At 42.3% G+C, this 27886-nt stretch overlaps 1 protein-coding gene across 1 annotated transcript; it reads left to right on the top strand.

The window, feature by feature from the left end:
* LOC147353886 (cytochrome P450 2B4-like) lies at positions 1–27539 on the top strand. The gene is made up of 9 exons (XM_086349394.1): positions 1–165; positions 11574–11736; positions 11826–11975; positions 12659–12819; positions 13255–13449; positions 14645–14786; positions 15961–16148; positions 21792–21933; positions 26862–27539. The coding sequence occupies exons 1-9, from the start codon at positions 1–3 to the stop codon at positions 27044–27046; spliced, it is 1491 nt and encodes a 496-aa protein (XP_086205520.1). The 3' UTR covers positions 27047–27539.
* The last annotated feature ends 347 nt before the right edge of the window (positions 27540–27886 follow it).

Genomic DNA, 27886 nt, shown 5'->3' with positions numbered 1-27886 from the left:
ATGGCTCTCTTCACCATCCTGTTCCTCATTCTCTTCATTGGCCTCCTGCTCCTCTGGGGCCGCCCTGCCTCCCGGGGCTGCCTCCCTCCTGGACCCTGGCCTCTGCCCTTCCTGGGGAATGTCTTGCAAATGGACCAGAAGGGTCTCCTCAAGTCTTTCCAGGCGGTGAGATGAAAAGGGCAAAGGGGCTGGAATCATTAAAGAAGGGATTGGCTACCCACTCCAGTATTCTTGTCTGGAGATTTCCAGGGACAGAGGAGCCTGGCTGGCTACACTCCCTGAGATCACAAAGAGCTGGACACAACAGAATGACTAACACTTTCATTTTATATATAGTAGTGTATATATGTTAATCCAAATTCCCCAATTTATCACACTCCCTTTCCCCACTAGGTAACTGTAAGTTTGTTTTCTATATCTGTAACTCAATTTCTGTTTTGTAAACAGGTCCGTTGTACCATTATTTTAAAGATTCAATGTATATGTGACACCATATATTTGTTTTTCTGTGTCTGACTTACTTTGCTCAGGATGACAATTTTGAGGTCCATCTATGTTGCTGAAAATGACATTACTTCATTGTTTTTTATGGCTGAGTAATATACCACTGTATATATGTACCACATCTTTTTTACCCACTCCTCTATCTATGGGCATTTACGTTGTCTCCATGTCCTGGCTATTGTAGACAGTGCTGCAGTAAACACTGGGGGCCATTTATCTTTTCAACTTATGGTTTTCTTTGGATGTATGCCCAAGACTGGGATTCCTGGGTCATAAGGCAACTATATTTTTAGTTTTCGGAAGAACATCCATAGTGTTCCCCATACTGGCTAGACCAATTTACATTCTTACCAACAGTGTGGGAGGGTTCCCTTTGGAGAGAGACATTTGAATAGACATGAGACTTTGAGCTGTGATACTGTGTGGGTTGGGAGGGAGAGATTCTATAGCTTGGATGTGGGGAGTCTCTGTAATTCTTTTTTTTTTAATTTATTTATTTTAATTGGAGGCTAATTACTTTACAATATTGTAGTGGTTTTTGCCCTACATTGACATGAATCAGCCATGGGTGTACCTGTGTTCCCCATCATGAACCCCCTCCCACCTCCCTCCCCATCCCATCCCTCTGGGTCATCCCAGTGCACCAGCCCTGAGCACCCTGTCTCATGCATCGAACCTGGACTAGTGATCTGTTTCACATATGATATTATACACGTTTCAGTGCTATTCTCTCAGATCATCCCAGCCTCGTCTTCTCCTACAGAGTCCAAAAGACTGTTATATACATCTGTGTCTCTTTTGCTGTCTCGCATATAGGGTTATCGTTACCATCTTCCTAAATTCCATATATATGTGTTAGTATACTGTATTGGTGTTTTTCTTTCTGACTTACTTCACTCTGTATAATAGGCTCCAGTTTCATCTACCTCATTAGAACTGATTCAAATGCATTCTTTTTAATAGCTGAGTAGAGACATTACTCTGCCAACAAAGGTCCGTCTAGTCAAGGCTATGGTTTTTCCTGTGGTCATGTATGGATGTGAGAGTTGGACTGTGAAGAAGGCTGAGCGCCAAAGAATTGATGCTTTTGAACTGTGGTGTTGGAGAAGACTCTTTAGAGTCCCTTGGACTGCAAGGACATCCAACCAGTCCATTCTGAAGGAGATCAGCCCTGGGATTTCTTTGGAAGGAATGATGCTAAAGCTGAAACTCCAGTACTTTGGCCACCTCATGCGAAGAGTTGACTCATTGGAAAAGACTCTGATGCTGGGAGGGTTTGGGGGCAGGAGAAGAAGGGGATGACAGAGGATGAGATGGCTGGATGGCATCACTGACTCGATGGACATGAGTCTCAGTGAACTCTGGGAGTTGGTGTTGGACAGGGAGGCCTGGCGTGCTGCGATTCATGGGGTCGCAAAGAGTCGGACACGACTGAGCGACTGATCTGATCTGATCTCAATATTCCATTGTGTATATGTACCACAGCTTTCTTATCCATTCATCTTCCGATGGACATCTAGGTTGCTCCCATGTCCTGGCTATTATAAACAGTGCTGCGATGAACATCGGGGTACACATGTCTCTTTCAAGTCTGGTTTCCTCACTGTGTATGCCCAGCAGTGGGACTGCTGGGTCATATGGCAGTTCTATTTCCAGTTTTTTAATGAATCTCTACACTGTTCTCCATAGTTGCTGTACTAGTTTCCATCCCCACCAACAGTGTAAGAGGGTTCCCTTTTCTCCACATCCTCTCCAGCATTTATTGTTTGTAGATTTTTGGATAGCAGCTATTCTGAATGGTGTGAGATGGTACCTCATTGTGATTTTGATTTGTATTTCTCTGATAATGAGTGATGTTGAGCATCTTTTCATGTGCTTGTTAGCCATCTGTATGTTTTCCTTGGATGTCTGTTTAGTTCTTTGGCCCATTTTTTGATCAGGTGGTTTATGTTTGTGGAATTGAGCTGCACAAGCTGCTTGTATATTTTTGAGATTAATTCTTTGTCAGTTACTTTGTTTGCTATTATTTTCTCCCATTCTTAAGGCTGTCTTTTCATCTTACTTAGTTTCCTTTGTTGTGCAAAAGCTTTTAAGTTTAATTAGGTCCCATTTGTTTATTTTTGCTTTTATTTCCATTACTCTGGGAGGTGGGTCATAGAGGACCCTGCTGCGATTTATGTCAGAGAGTGTTTTGCCTATGATTTCCTCTAGCAGTTTTATAGTTTCTGGTCTTACATTTAGATCTTTAATCCATTATGAGTTTATTTTTGTGTATGATGTTAGAAAGTGTTCTAGTTTCATTCTTTTACAAGTGGTTGACCAGTTTTTCCAGCACCACTTGTTAAAGAGATTGTCTTTTCTCCATTGTATATTCTTGCCTCCTTTGTCAAAGATAAGGTGTCCATATGTGCATGGATTTATCTCTGGGCTTTCTATTTTTTTCCATTGATCTCTATTTCTGTCTTTGTGCCAGTACCATACTGTCTTGATGACTGTAGCTTTATAGTATAGGTTGATTCCTCCAGTTCCATTCTTCTTTCTCAGGATTGTTTTGGCTATTCGAGGTTTTTTGTATTTCCATACAAATTGTGAAATTATTTGTTCTAGTTCTGTGAAAAAATACCACTGGTAGCTTGATAGGGATTGCATTGAATCTATAGATTGCTTTGGGTAGTATACTCATTTTCACTATATTGATTCTTCCAATCTATGGACATGGTATATTTCTCCATCTATTACTGTCCTCTGTGATTTCTTTCATTAGTGTTTTATAGTTTTCTATATATAGGTCTTTTGTTTCTTTAGGTAGATATATTCGTAAGTATTTTATTGTTTTCATTGCAATGGTGAATGGAATTGTTTCCTTAATTTCTCTCTCTGTTTTCTCATTGTTAGTGCATAGGAATGCAAGGGATTTCTCTATGTTAATTTATATCCTGCAACTTTACTATATTCATTGATTAGCTCTAGTAATTTTCTGGTGGAATCTTTAGGGTTTTCTATGTAAAGGATCATGTCATCTGCAAACAGTGAGAGTTTTACTTCTTCTTTTCCAATCTGGATTCCTTTTATTTCTTTTTATGCTCTGATTGCTGTGGCCAAAACTTCCAAAACTATGTTGAATAATAGTGGTGAGAGTGGGCACCCTTTTCTTGTTCCTGACTTTAGGGGAAATGCTTTCAATTTTTCACCATTGAGGATAATGTTTGCCGTGGGTTTGTGATATATAGCTTTTATTATGTTGAGGTATGTTCCTTCTATTCCTGCTTTCTGGAGGGTTGTTGTTTTTTTTTATCATAAATGGATGTTGAATTTTGTCAAAGGCATTCTCTGCATCTATTGAGATAGTCATATGGTTTTTATATTTCAATTTGTTAATGTGGTGTATTACATTGATTGATTTGAAGATATTAAAGAATCCTTGCATCCCTGGGATAAAGCCCAGTTGATCATGATGTATGATCTTTTTAATATGTTGTTGGATTCTGTTTGCTAAATTCTGTTAAGGATTTTTGCATCTATGTTCATCAGTGATATTGCCTGTAGTTTTCTTTTTTTGTGGCATCTTTGTCAGGTTTTGGTATTAGGGTGATGGTGGCCTCATAGAATGAGTTTGGAAGTTTACCTTCCTCTACAATTTTCTGGAAGAGTTTGAGTAGGATAGGTGTTAGCTCTTCTCTAAATTTTTGATAAAATTCAGCTGTGAAGCTGTCTGGTCCTGGGCTTTTTTTTTTTTTTTTTGCTGGAAGATTTCTGATTAGTTTTGATTTTCATGCTTGTGATGGGTCTGTTAAGATTTTCTATTTTTTCCTGGTTCAGTTTTGGAAAGTTAATTTTCTTAGAATTTGTCCATTTCTTTCAAGTTGTCCATTTTATTGGCATATAGTTGCTGATAGTAGTCTCTTATGATCCTTTGTATTTCTGTGTTGTCTGTTGTGATATCTCCATTTTCATTTCTAATTTTGTTGATTTGATTCTTCTCCCTTTGTTGCTTGATGAGCCTGGCTAATGGTTTGTCAATTTTATTTATCTTCTCAAAGAACCAGCTTTTAGCTTTGTTGATTTTTGCTATGGTCTCTTTTGTTTCTTTTGCACTTATTTCTGCCCTAATTTTAAAGATTTCTTTTCTTCTACTAACCCTGGGGTTCTTCATTTCTTCCTTTTTTAGTTGCTTTAGGTGTAGAGTTAGGTTATTTATTTGACTTTTTTCTTGTTTCTTGAGGTAAGTCTGTACTGCTATGAACCTTCCCCTTAGCACTGCTTTTACAGTGTCCCATAGGTTTTGTGTTGTAGTGTTTTCATTCATTTCTATGAATATTTTGATTTCTTTTTTGATTTCTTCTGTGATTTGTTGGTTATTCAGAAGCGTGTTGTTTAGCCTCCATATGTTGGAATTTTTAATAGTTTTTATCCTGTAATTGACATCTAATCTTACTGCTTGTGGTCAGAAAAGATTCTTGGAATGATTTCAATTTTTTTTAATTTATCAAGGCTAGATTTATGGCCCAGGATGTGATCTATCCTGGAGAAGGTTCTGTGTGCACTTGAGAAAAAGGTGAAATTCATTGTTTTGTGGTGAAATGTCCTATAGATATCAATTAGGTCTAACTGGTCCGTTGTATCATTTACAGTTTGTGTTTCCTTGTTAATTTTCTGTTTAGTTGGTCTATTCATAAGTGTGAGTGGGGTATTAAAGTCTCCCACTATTATTGGGTTATTGTTAATTTCCCCTTTCATACTTCTTAGCACTTGCCTTACATATTGCAGTGCTCTTATGTTGGGTGCCTATATATTTATAATTGTTATATCTTCTTCTTGGATTGATCCTTGATCATTATGTAGTGACCTTCTTTGTCTCTTTTCACAGCCTTTATTTTAAAGTCTATTTTATCTGACATAAGTATTGCTACTTCTGCTTTTTTTTGGTCTCCATTTGCATGAAATATCTTCTTCCAGCCTTTCATTTTCAGCCTGTATGTGTGCCTTGTTTTGAGGTGGGTCTCTTGTAGACAGCATATATAGGGGTCTTGTTTTGCATCCATTCAGCCAGTCTTTGTCTTTTGGTTGAGGCATTCAACCCATTTACATTTAAGGTAATTATTGATAAGTATGATCCCATTGTCATTTACTTTGTTGTTTTGGGTTTGAGTTTATACACCCTTTCTGTGTTTCCTATCTAGAGAAGATCCTTTAGCGTTTGTTGAAGAGCTGGTTTGGTGGTGCTGAATTCTCTGAGCTTTTGCTTGTCTGTAATGCTTTTGATTTCTCCTTCATATTTGAATAAGATCCTTACTGGGTACAGTAATCTGGGTTGTAGGTTTTTCTCTTTCATCACTTTAAGTATGTCCTGCCATTCCCTTCTGGCCTAAAGAGTTTCTTTTTTTTGGGGGGGGGGGGTCGAGAGGCTCAGACATGTCTCCACGAAGGGACGCAGTCTGACACCAACTTTATTCAGCATCTTATATTTATACAGAAAAGCGTGAGAAAGACAAGACAGTTGACATTTTTTCTTGGTTGGCCTATACATCTTACAAACAGTCACAAGAAATCTTGAGAGCATGGGAATGGCTCCCTGTTATTATTTATTACACCAGATAACATTTCCCTGTGCGTGAGAAGTTTGCACAGAACTCCAGGTGCCTGCAGTAAATAAGCGCCTAATCTCTGGGGTGGTGGGACAGAGAGCTATGTTTGCAAGCAAACCCTCAAGAACTGAGGCAGCTCCCAGAGCTGTGTCCTTCGGACAAAGGACCCCGTTCTCACGGGTAGCTCCCCGCATCTCCCCCTTTCTTTTTATATAGGCTCATGCTTATGTTCCTTTAACCGCAGACCATTTCCATAGATGGAAGCCTTTATCATCCATAGATCATCAATCAGTTTTTTTAATTAAACAAGGTGCAAGAAATAAAACAGTTAAAATTATTAAGAATAGTCCTCCTATGGCTGCTCCCAAGTACCAAATACTATTGACAGTAGGTACATGTCGAAAAAGTTCTTTAACAAAAGACTCAGCTCTTTTTGCAACATCCAAATCAGGTCTGGGTGCATTTTCAATGTTCATTATTTCCTGATGTAGATGCAGCAAATCTAAGGAAATATTTTCATTATGCCAAATACCTTCTAAATGAGCTTTCACCTTATCCCAAGCAGTTATACTACCATTATATTTTTTGGGAGTAACACAGATCCATTGAAAATCAGCATGACATTGTACTCGTAATCTCAACTTTATACTTTGAACCTCTTTACCTAAAAATTTTACAACATCATAAAGGGCATTCAATCAATCCTCTAGCTTTTTGTCAATATCTTCTTGAGTCCCCAGGGCAACGGATGCATTTTGTGCCAGATTATTAACAAAAGTTGCAGTTTGCACTGATTGTGCCAAGGACAGGGCTGCAGTAATCGAGGAAGCAATAAGAGTTACCAAAGCTACAAATCCCAGAATTATTAACCCTATTCCCCTGTGATAACGCATTAAAGCACCCTCTACTTCTCTCCAAAGTTCAAGTCCCCTTTCATCATACCAAGACCCATTAATCTTTACAGGAACCATAACAAAAGCAGGGTGTCTTAAGACTAGAACCCTAGTTTGATTAGTAATTCCCCTAACACAGTTAGTCAAAGTACAATTGTTACAAGTTACATTATAATATCGTAACCAGGTTGTATTTTTACAGATCCTACTAGTAAAGCATAAGGGTGAAGCACACATGCACGAGGGTATCTCATGGTGAGATTCCACAAATAACCGTGTCTCACTTTTGATCCCACCTGAAGGTAGGAACCCTCACATCCAAGGGCGGCAGCTAGTTTCCAGATTTCTGTTTGGAACACTTTAGAGCCACCCAAGTTCCAAATACGGGATGCAAAGTTCCTATTATCTTGAGCTCCAGGGTTTCGGGCCGAGTCTGGAGACCAGTCCCACAATGACTCATTTGTCCCAAATATGTTATAAACCGTAGCAGTTCCATCTCGACACAGTTTCCATGGTGCAGCAGTGACCCTTCCCCTTGTTCCAAAGTCGCAGAAAGGGATATCTAAAGGACCAGTTCCATTACGATGTTGAGGAATTCCAGATTCTTTCGTTACTCCAGGAATATACAGGCTCCAACCATTGTCATAATCAGCATATCCGGACTCCCCAACAAAAAGACATCCCGTTGAATTAAAATATCTTTCCGGCAGCCAGCGCAGCGCTTCGGCATCCTCAATCTTGGCGGGCAGCAGCCGTCGTCGCGCTCCGATTCTTGAGTCCCTGTTTTGGGCGCCGGCCTGAAGAGTTTCTATTGAAAGATCAGCTGTTATCCTTATGGGAATCCCCTTGTGTGTTATTTGTTGCTTTTCCCTCACTGTTTTTAATATTTGTTCTTTGTGTTTGATCTTTGTTAATTTGATTAATATGTGTCTTGGAGGTGTTCACCTTGGGTTTATCCTGTTTGGGACTCTCTGGGTTTCTTGGGCCTGGGTGACTATTTCCTTTCCCATTTTAGGGAAGTTTTCAACTATTATCTCCTCAAGTATTTTCTCATGGCCTTTCTTTTTGTCTTCTTCTTCTGGGACACCTACGATTCGAATATTGGGGCATTTAACATTGTCCCAGAGGTCCCTGAGGTTGTCCTCATTTCTTTTAATTCTTTTTTTTCTTTTTTCCTCTTTGCTTCCTTTATTTCTACCATTCTATCTTCTACCTCACTTATCTTATCTTCTGCCTCCATTATTCTACTGTTGGTTCCCTCCAGAGTGTTTTTGATCTCATTTGTTGCATTATTCATTATTGATTGACTCTCTTTAATTTTTCTAGGTCCTTGTTAAACATTTCTTGCATTTTCTCAATCCTTGTCTCCAGGCTATTTATCTGTAACTCCATTTTGTTTTCAAGATTTTGGATCATTTTTACTATCATTATTCTGAATTATTTTTCAGGTAGACTCTCTTTCTCCTCCTCTTTTGTTTGGTTTGGTGGGTATTTATCCTGTTCCTTTACCTGCTGAGTATTTCTCTGCCTTTTCATCTTGTTTAGATTGCTGTGTTTGGGATGGCCTTTCTGTATTCTGGCAGTTTGTGGTTCCTCTTTACTGTGGAGATTCCTCCCTGTGGTGGGGTTGGGCGAGTGGTTTGTCAAGGTTTCCTGGTTAGGGAAGCTTGCGTCAGTGTTCTGGTGGGTGGAGCTGGACTTCTTCTCTCTGGAGTGCATTGAAGTGTCCAGTAGTGAGTTTTGAGATGTTTATGGGTTTGGTGTGACTTTGGGCAGCCTGTATATTGAAGCTCAGGGCTATGTTCCTGCATTGTGGTAGAATTTGCATGTTATGTCTTGCTCTGGAACTTGTTGGCTCTTGGGTGGTGCTTGGTGATAAGGCTTTTGGATGAGCTCTTATCGATTGATGTTCCCTGAGTCAGGAGTTCTCTGGTGTTCTCGGGTTTTAGGCTTAAGCCTCCTGCCTCTGGTATCAGTCTTATTCTTACAGTAGCCTCTAGACTTCTCCATGCATACAGCACTGATGATAAAACATCTAGGTTAATGGTGAAAGGATTCTCCACAGTGAGGAACACCCAGAAAGGTTCACAGACTTACCATGGAGAAGAGAAGAGGGAGGAGGCAGATAGAGGTGACCAGGAGGAGAAGAGGGGAATCAAAAGGGGAGAGAGCAATCTAGCCAGTAATCAATTTCCTATGTGCTCTCCACAGTCTGGAACCCTCAGAGAGGTTCACAGAGTTACATAGAAAAGAGAAGAGGGAGGAAGGAGATAGAGGTGACCAGGAGGAGAAGAGGGGGAATCAAAAGGAGAGAGACAGATCTAGGCAGTAATCAGTTCCCTAAGTGTTTTCCACAGCCCAGAACACACAAAGAGATTCACAGAGTTGGGTAGAGAAGAGAAGGAGGAGGGAGGAGATAGAGGTAACCTGGGAGAGAAAAAAGAGAGTCAAAAGGGGGAGAGAGTAATCAAGCCATTAATCACACTCCTAAATAAACAAGGGTACTGAAGATTGGATTCTTAAAGGTACAAAATTGATAACAAATACCAAAAAGCAAAGATTAAAAATCCAGAGTAGAGGTTAGACTCTCAAAAATACAATATTAAAAAAACAAAACAAAATCACAAAAATTATTAAAAATATATATGAAGTTTGCTTCAAAAATAGGGTCTTTTTTTTTAAGGTAATAGTAGGTTATAAAAATGAAAATTAAAGGAGCAATAGAGGACTTTAAAATTTTTTTTAATTTAAAAAAATTTAAAAAATGATAATAGTAAAAATATATCTAGGATTTTCTCTGGAGCTGTTGCAGGCAGTGTGGGGTCAGTTCAGTCTCAGATAGTTTCTTGCTTCAGCTTATACTTCTCAAGATCTATAGGCCCCTTCCAATGTAGTCGGTGCTAACTACAGGGCTTTAATCTGTTGCACCTGTCACTTCCAAAGCAGTTCCCTCTGTTTATTTTGGCTTCTTCTGTTTGCAGGTCTCTTTAGTGTCTAATTTCTGCCCTGACACAAGGGGGCGAAGGTGGTCACTTATTTAGGCTCACTTGTTCAATCGTGCTGTGGGGAGGGAGGAACACTGCAAACAAATATCACTGGCATGTGTGGGGAGTGCTCACAGTCTCGGCCACACTGCGTTTGCCCCCACTCATGGCATGTGTGCTTTCCCAGTCTACACTGCTCAGGCTCCAGTCTACACTTTAGCTACACTAAAGAGCTCAGGCTTTTCAGGGGAACTGTCTAAAGTGGGCCCTGGGTTGTGCGCACTTCCCAGGTCTAAGCCGCTCAGGTTCAGGTTCTCAGGTACTCCACAAAGGTGCAGACTCGATTCGGCCTGTGTTTTGTGCCCTTCCCAGGTCTGAGCAGCTCGGGGACCAGGTGCTTGGAGAGCGCACTCTCCCCAGGTAGTGGGTGTGTCTTATCACCTCCCCTGCCCCAGCCACTCGGTTTCCTGGGTACACAGCAGGCACGCCATCTCAGGTGTACTGTGTGTCTCTTCTGGGGAGCTGATCTCTGGCTGCGACCCTCCCGGCGGATGTCAACTGTCCAGAATCCCAGGAAGTCTTGGTTAGCAACTGGGAGCCTGCTTGCAGTTTGGTAGAGGATGACATCTCTGGGGCCAAGATTGCCCCTTTCCAGCTCTGGCTGCCACCTGCCTGCCTCCCTGCCTCCGGCAGGGGATGGGCTGGTCCGCAGCTGGCTAGGTCTCCTCTGGTATTAGCTTAGTCCTTTGTTCTGTGAGCGGGCCCTGCAGTGCCTTATGTTAGGGCTTTTTTGTGAGATAGTTCTCTCTCTCTCTTTTTTCCCCCCTCACTCTCTCTCTGGCTATTTCACAGTTCGGGTTGCTATCTCACATTAGCTCCCTCAGATTGCCCTCAGGGCATTCAGGCCCGGTCCTTACCCTAAGCAATGCAGCCCGTGCCTCCCTGTTCAGCCCCTGCTTGCTGGTGGTAGATGCGAGTGTCTGGGCTACTTCTCTGCTGGGAGTTGCCGTTAGGCACGTAATCTGTGGGTTTTATTTATTTATTTATTTATTTTTCCTCCTGGTTATGTTGCCCTCTGAGATTCCAAAACTCCCCACAGACCCGCTGGTGAGAGGGTTTCCTGGTGCTTGGAAACTTCTCCTCTTTTAAGACTCCTTTCCTGGGATGGATCTCATCCCTAACTCTTTTGTCTCTCTTTTTATCTTTTATATTTTGTCCTACCTCCTTTTGAAGACAATGGGCTGCCTTTCGGGGTGCCTGATGTCTTCTGCCAGTGTTCAGAAATTTTCTCAGCGTTCAAATGTTCTTTTGATGAACTTGTCAAGGAGAAAGTGGTCTCCCTGTCCTATTCCTCCGCCATCTTAGGACCATGCCCTCTGTAATTCTTAAAAGCAAGGCTGGGAGGGCTCAGGGTAAAGTCAACAGAGGCAGATGCTTGGGGTCAGGTGATATATGTGAGGTTCGGAGGAAACCATAGAGTTCTAGTCTTTGCTCTTCCCTGATGGGGCTGCAGCCTGCAGGGTAGGCTAACTGGGAGGTGTGATCCGGGGTGAGGTGGAGATCCTTCTCTTGAGTCAGAGAGTGAGACCTGGACTCTGCCCCCACAGCTGCGGGAGAAATATGGGGATGTCTTTACCATCTATCTGGGGTCTCGGCCTACTGTCATCCTGTGGGGGTACGAAGCAATGAAGGAGGCTCTGGTGGATCAGGCCGAGGCATTCTCTGGCCGAGGGCACATCGCCATCATTGACCCTGTCTTCCAGGGAACAGGTGAGTGGGGGATGAGGGTGAGGATTAGGGAGGGGAGGAGGGAACATCCCATGTGTCTTCTCAACCTTCCCTCCACGCCCCACCATCAGGTGTGGTCTTTGCCAATGGAAAGTCATGGAAGGTTCTACGGCGATTCTCTGTGACCACCATGAAGGACTTTGGGATGGGGAAGCGGAGTATTGAGGAAAGAATCAAGGAGGAGGCTCAGTGTCTGGTGGAGGAGCTTCAGAAGTCCCAGGGTGAGTGCAGCCTGGGTGGAGGTGGGGATGAGATGGGGTGAGAGAGAGGGAGAGGGCATGTGACTGATAAAGAGAGATCCAGAGACAAAGACGAAGAGAGGCAGAAACAGCTTCAGATAAAGAGAGGAGAAGGAGATAGAGACAGAAAAAGAGAAAGAGAATGAGGAAAAACAGAGACAGAGACTAGCAAAGAGAGAGGGAGAGGCAGAGAAAGTAGACAGAAGCACAGAGAGCACAGAGAGAAACACAGCAAAAGCAAGACAGAGAGATATGGAGAAGGTGACACAATAAATCTAGGAACAGAAGCTGCAAGGAAAAGTGAAAGCAAAAAGTAAAGGGAGTAGGGAGTTATTAAAGTCAGGGGAACACAGAATGTCAATGAGGTTAAGGAGAGGGGCTACAAAGATGTGGCAAGAGAACAGAGAAGGAGTGAGTCTGAAAGGAGGAGTGAATGAAAAGGCCAGAGAAAGTCAGCCCAAGACATAGAACAAGAAAAGCAACAAGAGACTCAGAGGTGAAGACTTTCAGAAAGAAAATCTTAGATACCCAATGAAAACCCAGTCAGCCAAGACAAAGACAAAGAAACTAATCAAAGAAGCTAGGATGAGATGGCACCAGTCAGGTCAGAGCCAACCAGGACTGTGCAGGGGACCCCTCGCCCCATGACAGACCTCTCTCCTCAGGGGCCTACCTGGATCCTCATTTCCTCTTTAACGCCATCACCGCCAACATAATCTGCTCCATTGTCTTTGGTGAGCGCTTTAATTACCAGGACCCTAGACTATTACAGCTGCTACATTTACTTAATGAAATCTTCATCATTCTCTGCTCCTTCTATACCCAGGTGAGTCATCAACTGCATAGTGGGCCAGCAATTAGGGTGGTGGACCCCAGGAAGAGATCAGATACTTTCTGTCCTGAACACTAAACATGGAAGGTTTAGTGGCCCTCCCAGGTGAGACCATCCGTCAGTTTGGGGGTCTGAATCAGGCCTTGGACAGGACGGGCTTCGAGAGAAGGAACCTCAGTAGATGTGAGAGTGACTGGGGCTGGGTGCAGAGGTCCATGCACCACTGTTTGTGTGTGTGTTTGTGTGAGTGTGTGTGTGTGTGTGTGTATGAGTGTGCGCATGCACATTCAGTTGGGAGGCACACCCTCCAAGTCCACAGGGTGAACGATGCCCTTTAGATGTTGCTACGTGTGCAGCTCAGAGCATCAACACTCACAGAACCAGCCAAGTGAATACAATGGGTTCTGCACCTTGTCTGCTGCCTTGTAGATGTTTGAAATCTTCCCGGGCATCTTGAAACACTTTCCTGGCGCACACACCCACTTGTACAGCATGATTGAAGAAGTGAAAGATTTTATCACTGAGAACATGGAGAGGCACCAGAAGATGCTGGATCCCAGTGGCCCTAAGGACTTCATTCCTTCCTGCTTCACATGGACAAGGCAAGACCTGCGCAGGATATGCGTTGGGGATGGGAAACAGAGCGATGGAAACTGTACTGACATTGAACTAATATCTTTGGGTGCGATGTATGTGTTCTTTAAACGTTGAAGTAGTTCCCTAAGGATTAGCAAGAAAGCCAAGATCCATAATCCCCCACCATTTTCCCCTATGCCTCTCCAAGCCTTCCTCCCAACAGCCTTCAAAGAGCTGGTAACTAAGCAGTTAACATGTGTCCAGTAAGCTTTCTCTGAGACACAGCTCAGGCCTTCCCCGAGCTGTGACAGAGTCAAGTCTGTTCTGATTGGTCAAGCTCCATGTATATTCAGATTGATAAAGACCAATGTCTGTTCTGATTAGTGCAGGCCAATGTCTGTTCTGATTGGTCTGGCAAGAGCCATACCAGTTGTTAAATATGGACAAGGCGAGGGCTGCCCTGGGGGAGCCTGAAAGAGAGTGATAGACACACTACTGACATTGAGCTAGTATCTTTGTGTGGGATGTATGTGTTCTTTAAATGTTGAAATACTTCCCTAAGGATTAGCAAGCAGTCCATGGTCCAGTCCCTCCCCTCTATTCCTTTCTAATCCTCTCCAAGCCTTCCTTCTGGAATGCTTTTAAAGAGATTAACACCAAGCAGTTAACATGTGGCCCAGTAAGCTTACTCTGAGGTGGATCTCACTCCTTCCCTCAATTCTGAGACACAGAAATGAGTCTGTTCTGATTAGTCAGAAGCCCACATCTGTTCTAACTGATTGAGACCAATGTCTGTTCTGGCAAGTGCCTACTAGTTGTTAAATATGTTCAGCAATATCCCTGGAATGTAAGCTGCAAAGGCCAATCGGGAGTGCAATGACACCCAAGGACAGAGAAAATCAACAACAGCAGTGACATCAACAAATTAACCTCTAACTTGCATTGAGCTTATCATACATTATCAAAGTAACTCCATAAGGATGTGCTAAGGCACCAAGAGGTTATATTCCTTGCCCGAATACACACAGCTGGTAAATGTTAGGGCCAGAATTTGAAGTCCAGGCACTTTCACTCTGGAGCTCACCCTTTTGGTACCTTTTTGGCCTTGATTAGAGAAAAAAAGTTTCAAGAAAAAGAATAACTGGCACAGAGGAACATGGTGTTGGTAGGGAGACAAGAAGACTCAGAAACTGGGAATTTCTGCAGGGGGAAAATGTTAAGAATCACCCATCTCCATCTCTAGGAGCGCTTAGATCCTGAGAGTGAGTTTCACCAGAAGAATCTCGTTCACACGGTGCTCTCACTGTTCTTTGCTGGTACAGAGACCTCCAGCTCCACACTCTGCTTTGGGTTTCTATTCCTTCTTAAGAACCCTGGTGTCTTAGGTGAGCTGGGCTTATGGCAGGTGGGGGCAGGGGAGGAATGAGGGTCTCTAAGGCCATGCTGGAAGGCTGATAGGCTAAGACAGATAACTTCTGTCCTGAGGATCTGGGGGGAAAAAAACAAACAAACAAACAAAAAACACCCCAAGGGCTTTCCTCGTAGCTCAGCTGGTAAAGAATCCTCCTGCAATGGGGGAGACCTGGGTTGGATCCCTGTGTTGGGAAGATCCTCTGGAGGAGGGCATAGCAACCCACTCCAATATTCTTGCCTGGAGAATCCTCATGGACAGAGGAGTCTGGTGGGCTATAGTACATGGGATTGCAAGGAGTCATACGTGACTGAGCAACTAAGCACAGCACATAGGCATTTGTAACTTGTAATAAAAGTTTGCTAGAGACAAAGCTCTTTAAAGTTGACAAAGCACTTTAGGATTTACTTTACAAAGAATTTTTCATTCAGGCAAACACTGTCTGGTGTAGAAGGTGTTTGTACTTATGAAGTGTTTTGCAATCTGCCCTGAGTGATGGTGAGGTGCCTTCTGGTTTTCAAAGACTGGTCCTGACATAAAGCATTACCTTTTACAGTGCATTTTGCTGTCTACTAAAGTACAGGATTCTTGCCAACTACTCTTTGAGGTGGACTAAGAACTTGACTTTTTAATATATATTGCCAAATTACAACTAATTAAAAAGCACCTTCATTGGTTCTCATGTTGATGTCTGCAGATCAGACTTGGAGAAACTCTCACCTCATCAAACTCCATTGTTTCATAAGAATGAATTTAAGGCCAGCCTGAGGAAATGACTTATCTAAAATCATATAGTGCATGAGTGAGACAAAAGGAGATGACACCAGTTTCAGCTACAACTCATTTTTAGTTGGAAAAGCAAAAAACACCATTAAGTGTTGAATGAATTTCCACCCACCCATCCTTACCCAAGTTACCCCCTGTCATAACTCATAACTAGAGTAGAAATAACAGATAAGACTTCTTCACAAATAAGATTCTAACTTTCTTTTTTGATGCTTTCATTGAGAGGAATGATAACCCAATATCTTAGAAAAGAATTTACAAGACCCTCTCATCAGTCTGCAGGTCATTTTCAGGTCACTTGGTTGAGTCCACTGTTATGGGCATTTATTGACATATGCTCCTCCCACGTGAACTGTTCTCAGAGAAAGTCCAGGCAGAAATTGACAGAGTGATTGGTGCACACCGCCTCCCAACTCTGGAAGATCGGGCAAAAATGCCTTATACAGATGCCGTCATCCACGAGATTCAGAGATTCAGTGACCTAGTCCCTGTTGGTGTCCCCCACTCTGTCATCAAGGACACTCACTTCCGAGGATATTACCTCCCCAAGGTGAGACCAGCAGGGCCACAAATCTTGATTGTAGGTGCTGTCTGCCTCCAATCCTATGGTTTATATCTGGTTGTTGGACTGTGATAAGAATTTTCATTTCCAGATTTCTATGGAAGAGAAGAGATTTTACAAATATACTGAAGTCTTCTTTCTTTTGTTCAGTCATATTTATTACCTTTACAAGGTATTAGGTTTGCTGGAAAAAATAGAATATACTTTTGAAGCTTGTTATAGAGTAGAGTTGGTTTTTTTTTAAATCTTTTAAAATAATTTCTTCTTAATGTTTATATGAATCCATGTGTTTATATATATCCATATACACAACAATTGGCTCATACTGTGGCAGTCACTTTGCAACTGAGTGACCTTGTCTTTCTATGCATCTAGCACAATTTGCAATGTGTGTGTGTGTGTGTGTGTGTGTGTGTGTGTGTATGTGTGTGTGTATGTGAGTGTGCCTTTCTTTTTTTAATATAACAGTTTGCTGTGGATATATTGTTCAGGTCAATGCCTATGGTTATAACTCATTTTTTTTTTTTTTTTTTTTTGTGGGAGCTTACATTGCTGAGCATAGGTGTACCTAGAGGTGATATCCACAGTTTTGAATCACCCAATGAACAGCACCCATCAGGTTATATTCTGGCCCCAGTCTTGGAGTCACCTCTTTATAGGGCTCTGCTGTCAGATGTGAACCTTTTAGTTGATGGATCATAAAGTAGACCAAGGGGTCTTGGGGATGAGGGATCAGGGTGGTTGGTAAGGATACCTGGAAGGATGGGACACTAGCAACCAAATGGGGGAGAGTCATTTAAACATTCCTGCCACCAACTATAGAGCCACACAGAGGATGAAGCTCATTATCAGCTGCGGAGGCACATTAATAGATTCAGCCACTCTTTGTTAATGGTCATTTGGGTTCAAGGTCAGAGAAACACCAGTAAGATGGTACGTGCTGGGAAAGGGCATTAGAGGGCAGACAGACTGAAACCACAATCACAGAAAAGTAACCAATCTAATCACATGGACCACAGTCTTCTGTAACTCAATGAAACTATGAGCCATGCCGTCTATGGCCACCCTAGATGGATGGGTCGTGGTGGAGAGTTCTAACAAAACAAAGTCCACTGGAGAAGGGAATGGTAAACCACTTATTCTTGCCTTGAGAGCCCAATAAACAGTATGAAAAGGCAAAAAGATAGGACACTGTAAGATGAACTCCCCAGGTCGATAGGTGCCCAATACGCTACTAAAGATCAGTAGAGAAATAACCCGAAAAGAATGAAGAGACAGAACCAAAGCAAAAACAACAACCAGTTGTAGATGTGACTGGTGATGGAAGCAAGGTCCGATGTTATAAAGAGCAATATTGCATCAGTTCAGTTCAGTTCAGTTCACTCGCTCAGTCGTATCCGATTCTTTGCGACCCCACTAACTGCAGCACACCAGGCCTCCCTGTCCATCACCAACTCCCAGAGTCCACCCAAATCATGTACATTGAGTCGGTGATGCCATCCAACCATCTCATCCTCTGTTGTCCCCTTCTCCTCCTGCTCTCAATCTTTGCCAGCATCAGGATCTTTTGCAATGAGTCAGCTCTTCACATCAGGTGGCCAAAGTATTGGAGTTTCAGCTTCAACATCAGTCCTTCCAATGAACACCCAGAACTGATCTCCTTTAGGATGGACTGGTTGGATCTCCTCGCAGTCCAAGGGACTCTCAAGAGTCTTCTCCAATACCACAGTTCAAAAGCATCAATTCTTTGGTGCTCAGGTTTCTTAATAGTCCAACTCTCACATCCATACATGACTACTGGAAAAACCATAGCCTTGACTAGACAGACCTTTGTTGGCAAAGTAATGTCTCTGCTTTTTAATATGCTGTCTAGGTTGGTCATAACTTTCCTTCCAAGGAGTAAGTGTCTTTTAATTTCATGGCTGCTCTCACCATCTGCAGTAATTTTGGAGCCCAGAAAAATAAAGTCTGACACTGTTTCCACTGTTTCCCCATCTATTTCCCATGAAGTGATGGGACCGGATGCCATGATCTTCGTTTTCTGAATATTGAGCTTTAAGCCAACTTTTTCACTGTCCTCTTTCACTTTCATCAAGAAGCTTTTTAGTTCTTCTTCACTTTCTGCCATAAGGGTGGTGTCATCTGCATATCTGAGGTTATTGATATTTATCCGAGCAATCTTGATTCCAGCTTGTGCTTCCTCCACCCCAGCGTTTCTCATGATGTATTCTGCATATAAGTTAAATAAACAGGGTGACAATATACAGCCTTGACATACTCCTTACCCTGTTTGGAACCAGTCTGTTGTTCCATGTCCAGTTCTAACTGTTGCTTCCTAACCTGCATACAGATTTTTCAAGAGGCAGGTCAGGTGGTCTGGTATTCCCATCTCTTTCAGAATTTCCCACAGTTTATTGTGATCCACACAGTCAAAGGCTTTGGCATAGTCAATAAAGCAGAAATAGATATTTTTCTGGAACTCTCTTGCTTTTTCAATGATCCAGCAGATGTTGGCAATTTGATCTCTGGTTCCTCTGCCTTTTCTAAAACCAGCATGAACATCTGGAAGTTCACGGTTCATGTATTGCTGAAGCCTGGCTTGGAGAATTTTAAGCATTACTTTACTAGCATGTGAGATGAGTGCAATTGTGCGGTAGTTTGAGCCTTCTTTGGCATTGTCTTTCTTTAGGATTGTAATGAAAACTGACCTTTTCCAGTCCTGTGGCCACTGCTGAGTTTTCCAAATTTGCTGGCATATTGAGTGCAACACTTTCACAGCATCATCTTTTAGGATTTGAAATAGCTCAACTGGAATTCCATCACCTCCACTAGGAACTTGGAATGTTAGGTCCATGAATCAAGGCAAATTGCAAGTGATCAAACAGGAGATGGCAAGAGTGAATGTTGACATTTTAGGAATCAGCAAACTAAAATGGACTGGAATGGGTGAATTTGACTCAGATGACCGTTATATCTGCTACTGTGGGCAAGAATCCCTTAGAAGAAATCGAGCAGCCATCATGGTCAACAAAAGAGTCCGAAATGCAGTACTTGGATGCAGTCTCAAAAAGACAGAATGATCTCTGTTCATTTCCAATGCAAACCATTCAATATCACAGTAATCCAAGCCTATGCCCCAACCAGCAATGCTGAAGAAGCGGAAGTTGAACGGTTCTATGAAGACCTACAAGACCTTCTAGAACTAACACACAAAAAAGATGTCCTTTTCATTATAGAGGACTGGAATGCAAAAGCAGGAAATCAAGAAACACCTGGAGTAACAGGCAAATTTGTCTTTGGAGTACAGAATGAAGCAGGGCAAAGGCTCATAGAGTTTTGCCAAGAGAATGCAAACACCCTCTTCAAACAACACAAGAGAAGACTCTATACATGGACATTGCCAGATTGTCAACACTGAAATCAGATTGATTATATTCTTTGCCATCAAAGATGGAGAAGCTTTATACAGTCAGCAAAAAGAAGACTGAGAGCTGACTGTAGCTCAGATCATGAACTCTTTATTGCCAAATTCAGACTGAAATTGAAGAAAGTAGGGAAAACCACTAGACATTCAGATATGACCTAAATCAAGTCCCTAATGATTACACAATGGAAGTGAGAAATAGATTTAAGTGACTGGATCTGGTAGACAGAGTGCCTGATGAACTATGGATGGAGGTTTGTGACATTGTACAGGAGACCCCATGGAAAAGAAATGCAAAAAAGAAAAATGGCTGTCTAGGGAGGCCTTAAAAATAGCTGTGAAAAGAAGAGAAGTGAAAAGCAAAGGGGAAAAGGAAAGATATTCCCATTTGAATGCAGAGTTCCAAAGAATAGCAAGGAGAGATAAGAAAGCCTCCTTCAGTGATCACTGCAAAGAAATAGAGGAAAACAATAGAATGGGAAAGACTAGAGATCTCTTCAAGAAAAGTAGAGATACCAAGGGAACACTCAGGCAAATATGGGCTCAATAAAGGACAGAAATGGTATGGACCCAACAGAAACAGAACATATTAAGAAAAGGTGGCAAGAATACACAGAAGAACTGTCCAAAAAAGATCTTCACAATGCAGATAATCACGATGGTGTGATCACTCACCTAGAGCCAGACATCCTGGAATGTGAAGTCAAGTGGGCCTTAGAAAGCATCACTACGAACAAAGCTAATGGAGGTGATGGAATTCCAGTTGAGCTCTTTCAAATCCTAAAAGATGATGCTGTGAAATGCTGCACTCAATATGCCAGCAAATTTGGAAAACTCAGCAGTGGCCTCAGAACTGGAAAAGGTCAGTTTTCATTACAATCCTAAAGAAAGGCAATGCCAAAGAATGCTCACACTACTGCACAATTACACTCATCTCACATGCTAGTAAAGTAATGCTCAACATTTTCCAAGCCAGGCTTCAACAATATGTGAACCATGAACTTCCAGATGTTCAAGCTGGTTTTAGAAAAGGCAGAGGAACCAGAGATCAAATTGCCAACATCCGCTGGATCATCAAAAAAGCAAGAGAGTTCCAGAAAAACTTCTATTTCTGCTTTATTGACTTTGACTGTGTGGATCACAATAAACTGTAGAAAATTCTGAAAGAGATAGGAATACCAGACCACCTGACCTGCCTCTTTGAGAAATCTGTATGCAGGTTAGGAAGCAACAGTTAGAACTGGACATGGAACAACAGACTGGTTCCAAATAGGATAAGGAGTATGTCAAGGCTGTATATTGTCACCCTGATTATTTAACTTATATGCAGAATACATCATGAGAAACGCTGGGGTGGAGGAAGCACAAGCTGGAATCAAGATTGCTCGGATAAATATCAATAACCTCAGGTATGCAGATGACACCACCCTTATGGCAGAAAGCAAAGAAGAACTAAAGAGCCTCTTGATGAAAGTCAAAGAAGAAAGTGAAAAAGTTGGCTTAAAGCTCAACATTCAGAAAACTAAGATCATGGTATCTGGTCCCATCACTTCATGGCGAATAGATGGGGAAACAGTGTCAGACTTTATTTTTCTGGGCTCCAAAATTACTGTGGATGGTGATTGCAGCCATGAAATTAAAAGACACTTGCTCCTTGAAAGAAAAGCTATGACTAACCTAGATAGCATATTAAAAAGCAGAGACATTACTTTGTCAACAAAGGTCTGTCTAGTCAAAGCTACAGTTTTTCCAGTAGTCATGTATGGATGTGAGAGTTGGACTATTAAGAAAGCTGAGCGCCAAAGAATTGATGCTTTTGAACTGTGGTGTTGGAGAAGACTCTTGAGAGTCCCTTGGACTGCAAGGCGATTCAACCAGTCCATCCTAATGGAAATCAGTTCTGAGTGTTCATTGGAAGGACTGATGTTGAAGCTGAAACTCCAATACTTTGGCCACCTGATGCGAAGAGCTGACTCATTATAAAAGACCATGATGCTGGGAAAGAGTGAGGGCAGGAGGAGAAGAGGATGACAGAAGATGAGATGGTTGAAAAGCATCACCAACTTAGTGGAGATGAGTTTGAGTAAACTCTGGGGTTGGTGATGGACAAGGAGGCCCTAATGTCCATGGGGTCGCAAAGAGTAGGACGCCACTGAGCGACTGAACTGATGAACTGACAGTTCCACTTGTTTTTAACATCCTCTTAGGGCATTACCGTGTACCCCGTCTTGAGCTCTGCCCTCCAAGACCCACGCCACTTTGAGAAGCCAAATACCTTCTATCCTGGCCACTTCCTGGATGCGCAGGGCAACTTCAGGAAGCCAGAAGTCTTCATCCCATTCTCCATGGGTAAGTCCTGCTCTTTCTTCCCCATGAAAATGCCTGCTTGCTCACGCTCTGTGTGTAACTCTCTTTCTTGATCCAACTCCAAACACTAGGTGAACGTTTTTGGGAAAATATGACAATTCTGAAGGATATAGAAAGACATCTACAGAGACAAAGATAGTGTGAAGGGGACAAGAAAGGATGAGGTACAATGGAGGAGGAAGATGGAGACTCAGTGATAGAGATAAAATGACAGCACAGACACACATGTGCAGGCTCAAAATAACAGACAAGTAAATGATCCATTACCAAGCACCTGTTATGTGCCAAAATCAGGGAAAGGCATTTTTCACATTTTCTCTGAAAATGAAAATAATCATTATTTTTCTAATTTATACAAAGCAAGAAAGAATAAAATTCAATTTGAAAATCACCTGTAACTTACCACTCAACCACACTTATTAATAACAGAGGATGTCCTTTTATTAGTATGTATACAAACACAAAGGTTTAGATGGATAGATGGATAGATAGGTAGATAAATAGCTACATACATGGATACACAGATAGATACATAGACAATAGGTAAGAAAATGAAAGAAGAGTAAAAAGAAAGGAAGAGAAAAGAAGGAAGATTCAGTGATTTATTTCTTGTTTGTCAATTGTTAATCCAAGCCATGGACTAGTGTGAAGTTCAGAAGGCACTTAAAGAACAGAGATTTAAGGAATATTCGTTCTTGGATTTGCATGTGTGCCCTGATTCAATCAGATTTCCCATGTGGTTCAGTGGTAAGAAATCCACCTGCCAATGCAGGAGACACAGGTTAGATCCCTGGGTCAGGAATATCCCCTGGAGAAGGAAAGGGCAACTCACTCCAGTATTGTTGCCTGGGAAATCCCAAGGACAGAGGAGCCTGGTGAGCTACAGGCCATGGGGTCGTAAAAGAGTCAGACACGACTGAGCAACTATAGAACAACCTAATTCAACCATCTATAAAATAATTTAACTTTTAGTCACTGACTTGAAATTTATCATATTTAAAAAATTTCAATCTGAGTAGATCTAAATCTGGTTCATTTACTGGTCTGTCTTTCTAGCTATATAATACTGCTTGACTATTTCTACCCAAGAAATATGTTTTAATATTTTACAGTTGCTATTCTCTCTGTATTACTCTTCTTCTATAGATAGTTTTATGTTGTTGTTGTTTTTTTTTTTTTAACATATTTTGTTTTCCTTCCAAGTATACTTTGGAATTATTTTGTCAAAGTCTCAAAAACTCCCCCTGAAATTTTATTAAGATTAACCTGAATTTGTAGTTTACATTGAATAACTTTGACAGCTTTACAAATTCAAATAACTTTGACAGCCCAGTCTAGAAGGGCTTCCCAGGTTGCTCAGTAGTAAAGAATATGCCTTCCAATGCAGGAGACATGGGTTCAATTCCTTGGTTGGGAAGATCCCCTGGAAGAAGAGATGGTAACCCACTCCAGTATTCTTGCCAGGGAAACTCCATGGATAGAAGAGCCTGGCAGGCTACAGTCTGTGGGCTCGTACAGAGTTGGACAGGACTGAGCACACACACAGTCAAGAAGATAGCATTTCCTTTGAATCACCTCTATATTAGTTGAATTTTTTTTAAACTAGGTTTTGAATACTTCTAGCTAGATTTATTCCTAAGAAACATGAGAAGAGATTGTTGCTATTGCTGATAGAACCTCTTTGTCAGCTCAGGCTGCCATAATAAAGGGCTATAGATTGGGTGGCTTACACTACAGAAATTCATCTGCTCATATTTCTGGAGCCTGGAGCTCTGCTCTCAGAGAGCCAGCATGGTCAAGTTCTCATGGGGTCTGTCTTCCGGCTCACACATGGCCGCCGTCTTGCTGTGACCTCACGAGGTACAGTGAGGGCTCTGTTATCACTTCCTCTTCTTATAGAACTCAATCCCTTGGAATTGTTTTTACCACATGAGAGCATTCTTCCTCCTTGCCTCCCTCCTTTCCTTCCTTCCTTTCTTCCTCTTTAGTAGCTTTTTCTTCTGATTATAAAGCTAATGTATTGTTGAAAGTTTAGAGAATACAAAACGGTATAATTTTTAAACAAACAAACAAAAAAGAACACTATTCCCTCACGGAGGCCTAAGGAGCTTTTCTAATGAGCTTATCTAAACCTTAAGGGCTTCTCAGGTGGTGCTAGTGGTAAAGAAGTTGCCTGCCAATGCAGGAGAGGTAAAAGACACAGATAGATTCGATCCTTGGGTTGGGAAGATCCCTAGGAGGAGGGCATGGCAACCCACTCCAGTATTCTTGCCTGGTGAATCCCGTGGACAGAGGAGCCTGGTAGGCTACAGTCCATAGGTCACAAACAGTCCAACACAACTGAAGTGACTTAGCAAGCATGCATGCAAACCTAATAACCAGACTTTGCTGGTGGTCTAGTGGTTAAGACCCCAGATTCTCACTGCAGCGGGCATGGGTTCCATCCCTGGTCAGGGAGCTAAGATCTCACATGCCATGAGGGGCGGCCAAAAAGAAAAGATCAACCCAATTACTTTCTAAGATCCTTTCTCCAAATACCATTGCACTGGGAGTTAGGGCTGCAACATATAAATTCTGAAAGGACACGATTAAGTTCACAGCAATTTTTTGATGTAGTATTTTAAATTTTTAGAATAGGTATATCAGAAATCCACTGGTATTTTGAAATGTATATTTCTGTCATAATCAGACAATTTCCTTATATTACTTTTACAACTAACCATTTTTCATTCTCTTGGGTTTTCCAAATAATTGGCATTCGCATCTGCAAATGATATTTTGACTTTTTTGTTTCTTGTGTTAAAGTCACATGTTTTCCCTAATATCATGAGCTAACACCTCTGGAATCATGGGAAGTAATAGTAATGACAGTAAAAATAGTGACTTCTAATTTTAAGGAGAATATTTTTCTTTTCTCTCTTAAGCTTAATGATGGCTATGATCTATTCCAGATATTTTATGGCTATTCTAACATATTTTGTTGTTCAGTCAATAAGTCATGTCTGACTTTTTGTGACCCCATGAACTGCATCATGCCAGGCTTCCCTGTCCTTCACTATCTCCCAGAGTTTGCTCAAACTCATGTCCATTGAGTCAGTGATCCTACCATATATTTTTCTCAGTTCTATTCTCTTTTTTTGGCCACGGCGCACATTTTGTGGGCTCTGAGATCTCTGACTGGGAATTGAACATGTGTCCCCTTCAGTGAAAATGCAGAGTACTAACCCCTGGACTGCCAGAGAAGGTCCCAATTTTCCTCAACTCTAAATGAAATTAAGGGAAGATCTTTTTAATCTCTATTTTACAACAAGATTTTATTTCTTGAAAAATTTGATCAGGATGTTATATTGAGTATTAATCTTTTCAGCTCCTGTCAAGACGATCAAATTGCTTTGCTCCTTTGACGTCTGAGTGTTGACTCATTCTCTCTCTTGTAGAATTGGAAAAAGAGAGGCTCAGGGTTCAGGGGACTTGCCCAAGCCCCTGTAGAAAGTCATGATCTATGGAGGTCAGGGCAGGGCTAAGCTGTGATAAACTCTCTGAATATCTCAGCAACTGAGAGCCAAAAGATTGTTTTCCTGATCATGCAACATGCCCATCCCAAACCATGACAGTCATGTAGAAAAGGTAGTTAACGGAGACTCTATCCTGAAACATGAAGACACAGGGAAAACAGTGTGACATGTATAAGTTTAGCCCTCACTTCATGGGACTAAGAAAATCCCATCCAAGTTCAATGTGGCTGAGATGTTATACACCCAGAGATGATCTTTGAATACTTATGAAGCATAGCGAACTTAGCCACACACACAAGGCAGCTCTCTGGGCTCCTTTCCTTCCCATGAGACTGCGGGTCAACAGGATATAATGGAAACTCTAGCTCAGCCCAGGGACATGCTGGCCTCACCCTTGGTTATCCCAGTGGACACAGCCTGTGCTGAAGTCAGTGGATACTTAGGGCTCCACCACAATGGGACAATTTGTGGTGGTCAAACTCATCGTGCAGGGAGACATGAGTAGGTGTTATGAGAGTCAGAAAAATGGGGGCAAAGATGGACAGAGTGCTAGTCAAGTCTTTATAAGCGTGAAGTGGGCATGACCAGTCAGAACCTCCACAGGTTGGGGTGTGGGGATTGGGTCTGGGAGGCTGACTTTGTTGGCTGCTGATTGTGGGCAGGGCCAAGGAGCTGAGAGGAGGGTCAAGGTGGCCAGAAGAGTGGGGACACTGAGAAGTTTAGACCAAATGATCAGATATAGCTCAATATTTGATCAGCCAGGTGCCTGCCTACTCCAGGGTAGGCCAAAAGTTTCAGCTCCCCTGAACTCCTCTCTCATGGTCCTCATAACTAGAGCATACTGCCACAGATTTCTCCAGAATTTTCACATTTTTTTTTTTCTCATAAATTGGCTTAGTTGACAGTATACTTAACCAGAGACACACAAAAAAATGAGACACGAAAGGACTTGGTACCAGGAGGGACAGAGGAGGGCACTGTACTAGATAATCCCAGAGGAGGCAGAACTGAAATATAACTGAGATAGAAATGTGCGAACACTGTTCACCCTATGCCTGCCCCCACTCTCAGCCCCTACTAATGTTGTTGGTGTTGTTGGTACTGAGGACAAGAATAGGATCAGAACACCTCACATGTAAATCTATGTAAATGAACATGCAAATATCCTGGGGTTTTGGGGAATGGGGTAACCAAGTGTTCTCAAATTCAGCTTCATGTTGATAAACTTTTACTTTTTGCTTGTCACCATCTTCTCTGCATACCCCTGCCCTCCTCCTTCTTCAAGCTGAAATAGCTAATTCAGCCCTCAACTTCTGTGCTATGTGACTCCAAAATAGCTCCCTTTTACCTCTCCGATCTTATCCTCCAATCGTACTCCCTCCCTTACACCCACAGGAAAACGCCTCTGTCTGGGTGAGAGCTTGGCCCGCTCAGAGCTCTTCCTCTTCTTGACCACTCTGCTGCAGAACTTCTCTTTGGGGTCTCCCAAGGCCCCTGAAGACATCGACCTCATGCCCAGGAAGAATGGGCTGGGGAGACCACCCCCTTTGTTCCAGGTCCGCTTCCTGCCCCGCAGATGAGGGGGAGGGCAAGAAGAAGCACAGATGTCCTCTGAGTCCTTGCATCCAGCCCCTGCCTCCGTCCAGAATTAACATGTGCAGGCTCCACCCTGCTCACTTTCTCCTGTGGAAAGTTCCTTTTGTGGTCTCTCCATCCATCCTGCTGTAATCACCACTTATCCCTAGATGGCCTGCTCTGTTGACTGAGGATATTTCAGGGTCAAGAAATACGGGCTGGACTTCCCTGGTGATCCAGTGGTAGAGAATCCGTCTACCAGTGCAGAGGACATAGATTCACTTCCTAATTTGGAAAGATTCCACATGCCACGAGGCAACTGGGCCTGTGTGTCACAACTGCTGAAGCCCTTGCTCTAGAGCCTGGCTCCGCAACAAGAGAGGCCACCTCAATGAGAAACTCGAGCAGCGCAATTAGAGAGTAGTCTCCAATTGCCACAACTAAAGAGAAAGCCCACGTGCTGCAACAAAGATCCAAGTGCAGCCAAAAACAAATAAATAAAAATTTTTAAAAAATAATTACCTTCAATAACTTAGTGTTACCACCATCCCTAGAACAGTTAGGGTAACTAAGGCCCCAGAGGAGGGCAAGATTTAGAGCCAAGCTTACCCAGAACAGCAGCATCAGCACCAGGTCTCCTGCCTGCCTCCCCTTGTCTCCATCTACTCTGCATACCCCTGCCCCCCTCCTCCGTTGAATTGAAAGGGCTAATTCAGCCCTCAACTTTTGTACTACATGACTCCAAAATAGCTCTCTTACCTCTCTGATCTTATCCTCCAAAATCAGTGAAACCAAAATAAAGTTCTGTTCTTTCCAGACAATGGCTATCTGTGCTGCCTGTCTCT

This window comes from Bos grunniens, chromosome 18 (genome assembly GCF_055505025.1).
Source record: "Bos grunniens cultivar Pamir isolate PY7600 chromosome 18, Bosgru_T2T1.0, whole genome shotgun sequence".
NCBI lineage: Eukaryota > Metazoa > Chordata > Mammalia > Artiodactyla > Bovidae > Bos > Bos grunniens.
This window is presented reverse-complemented; position numbering and strand designations above follow the sequence as displayed.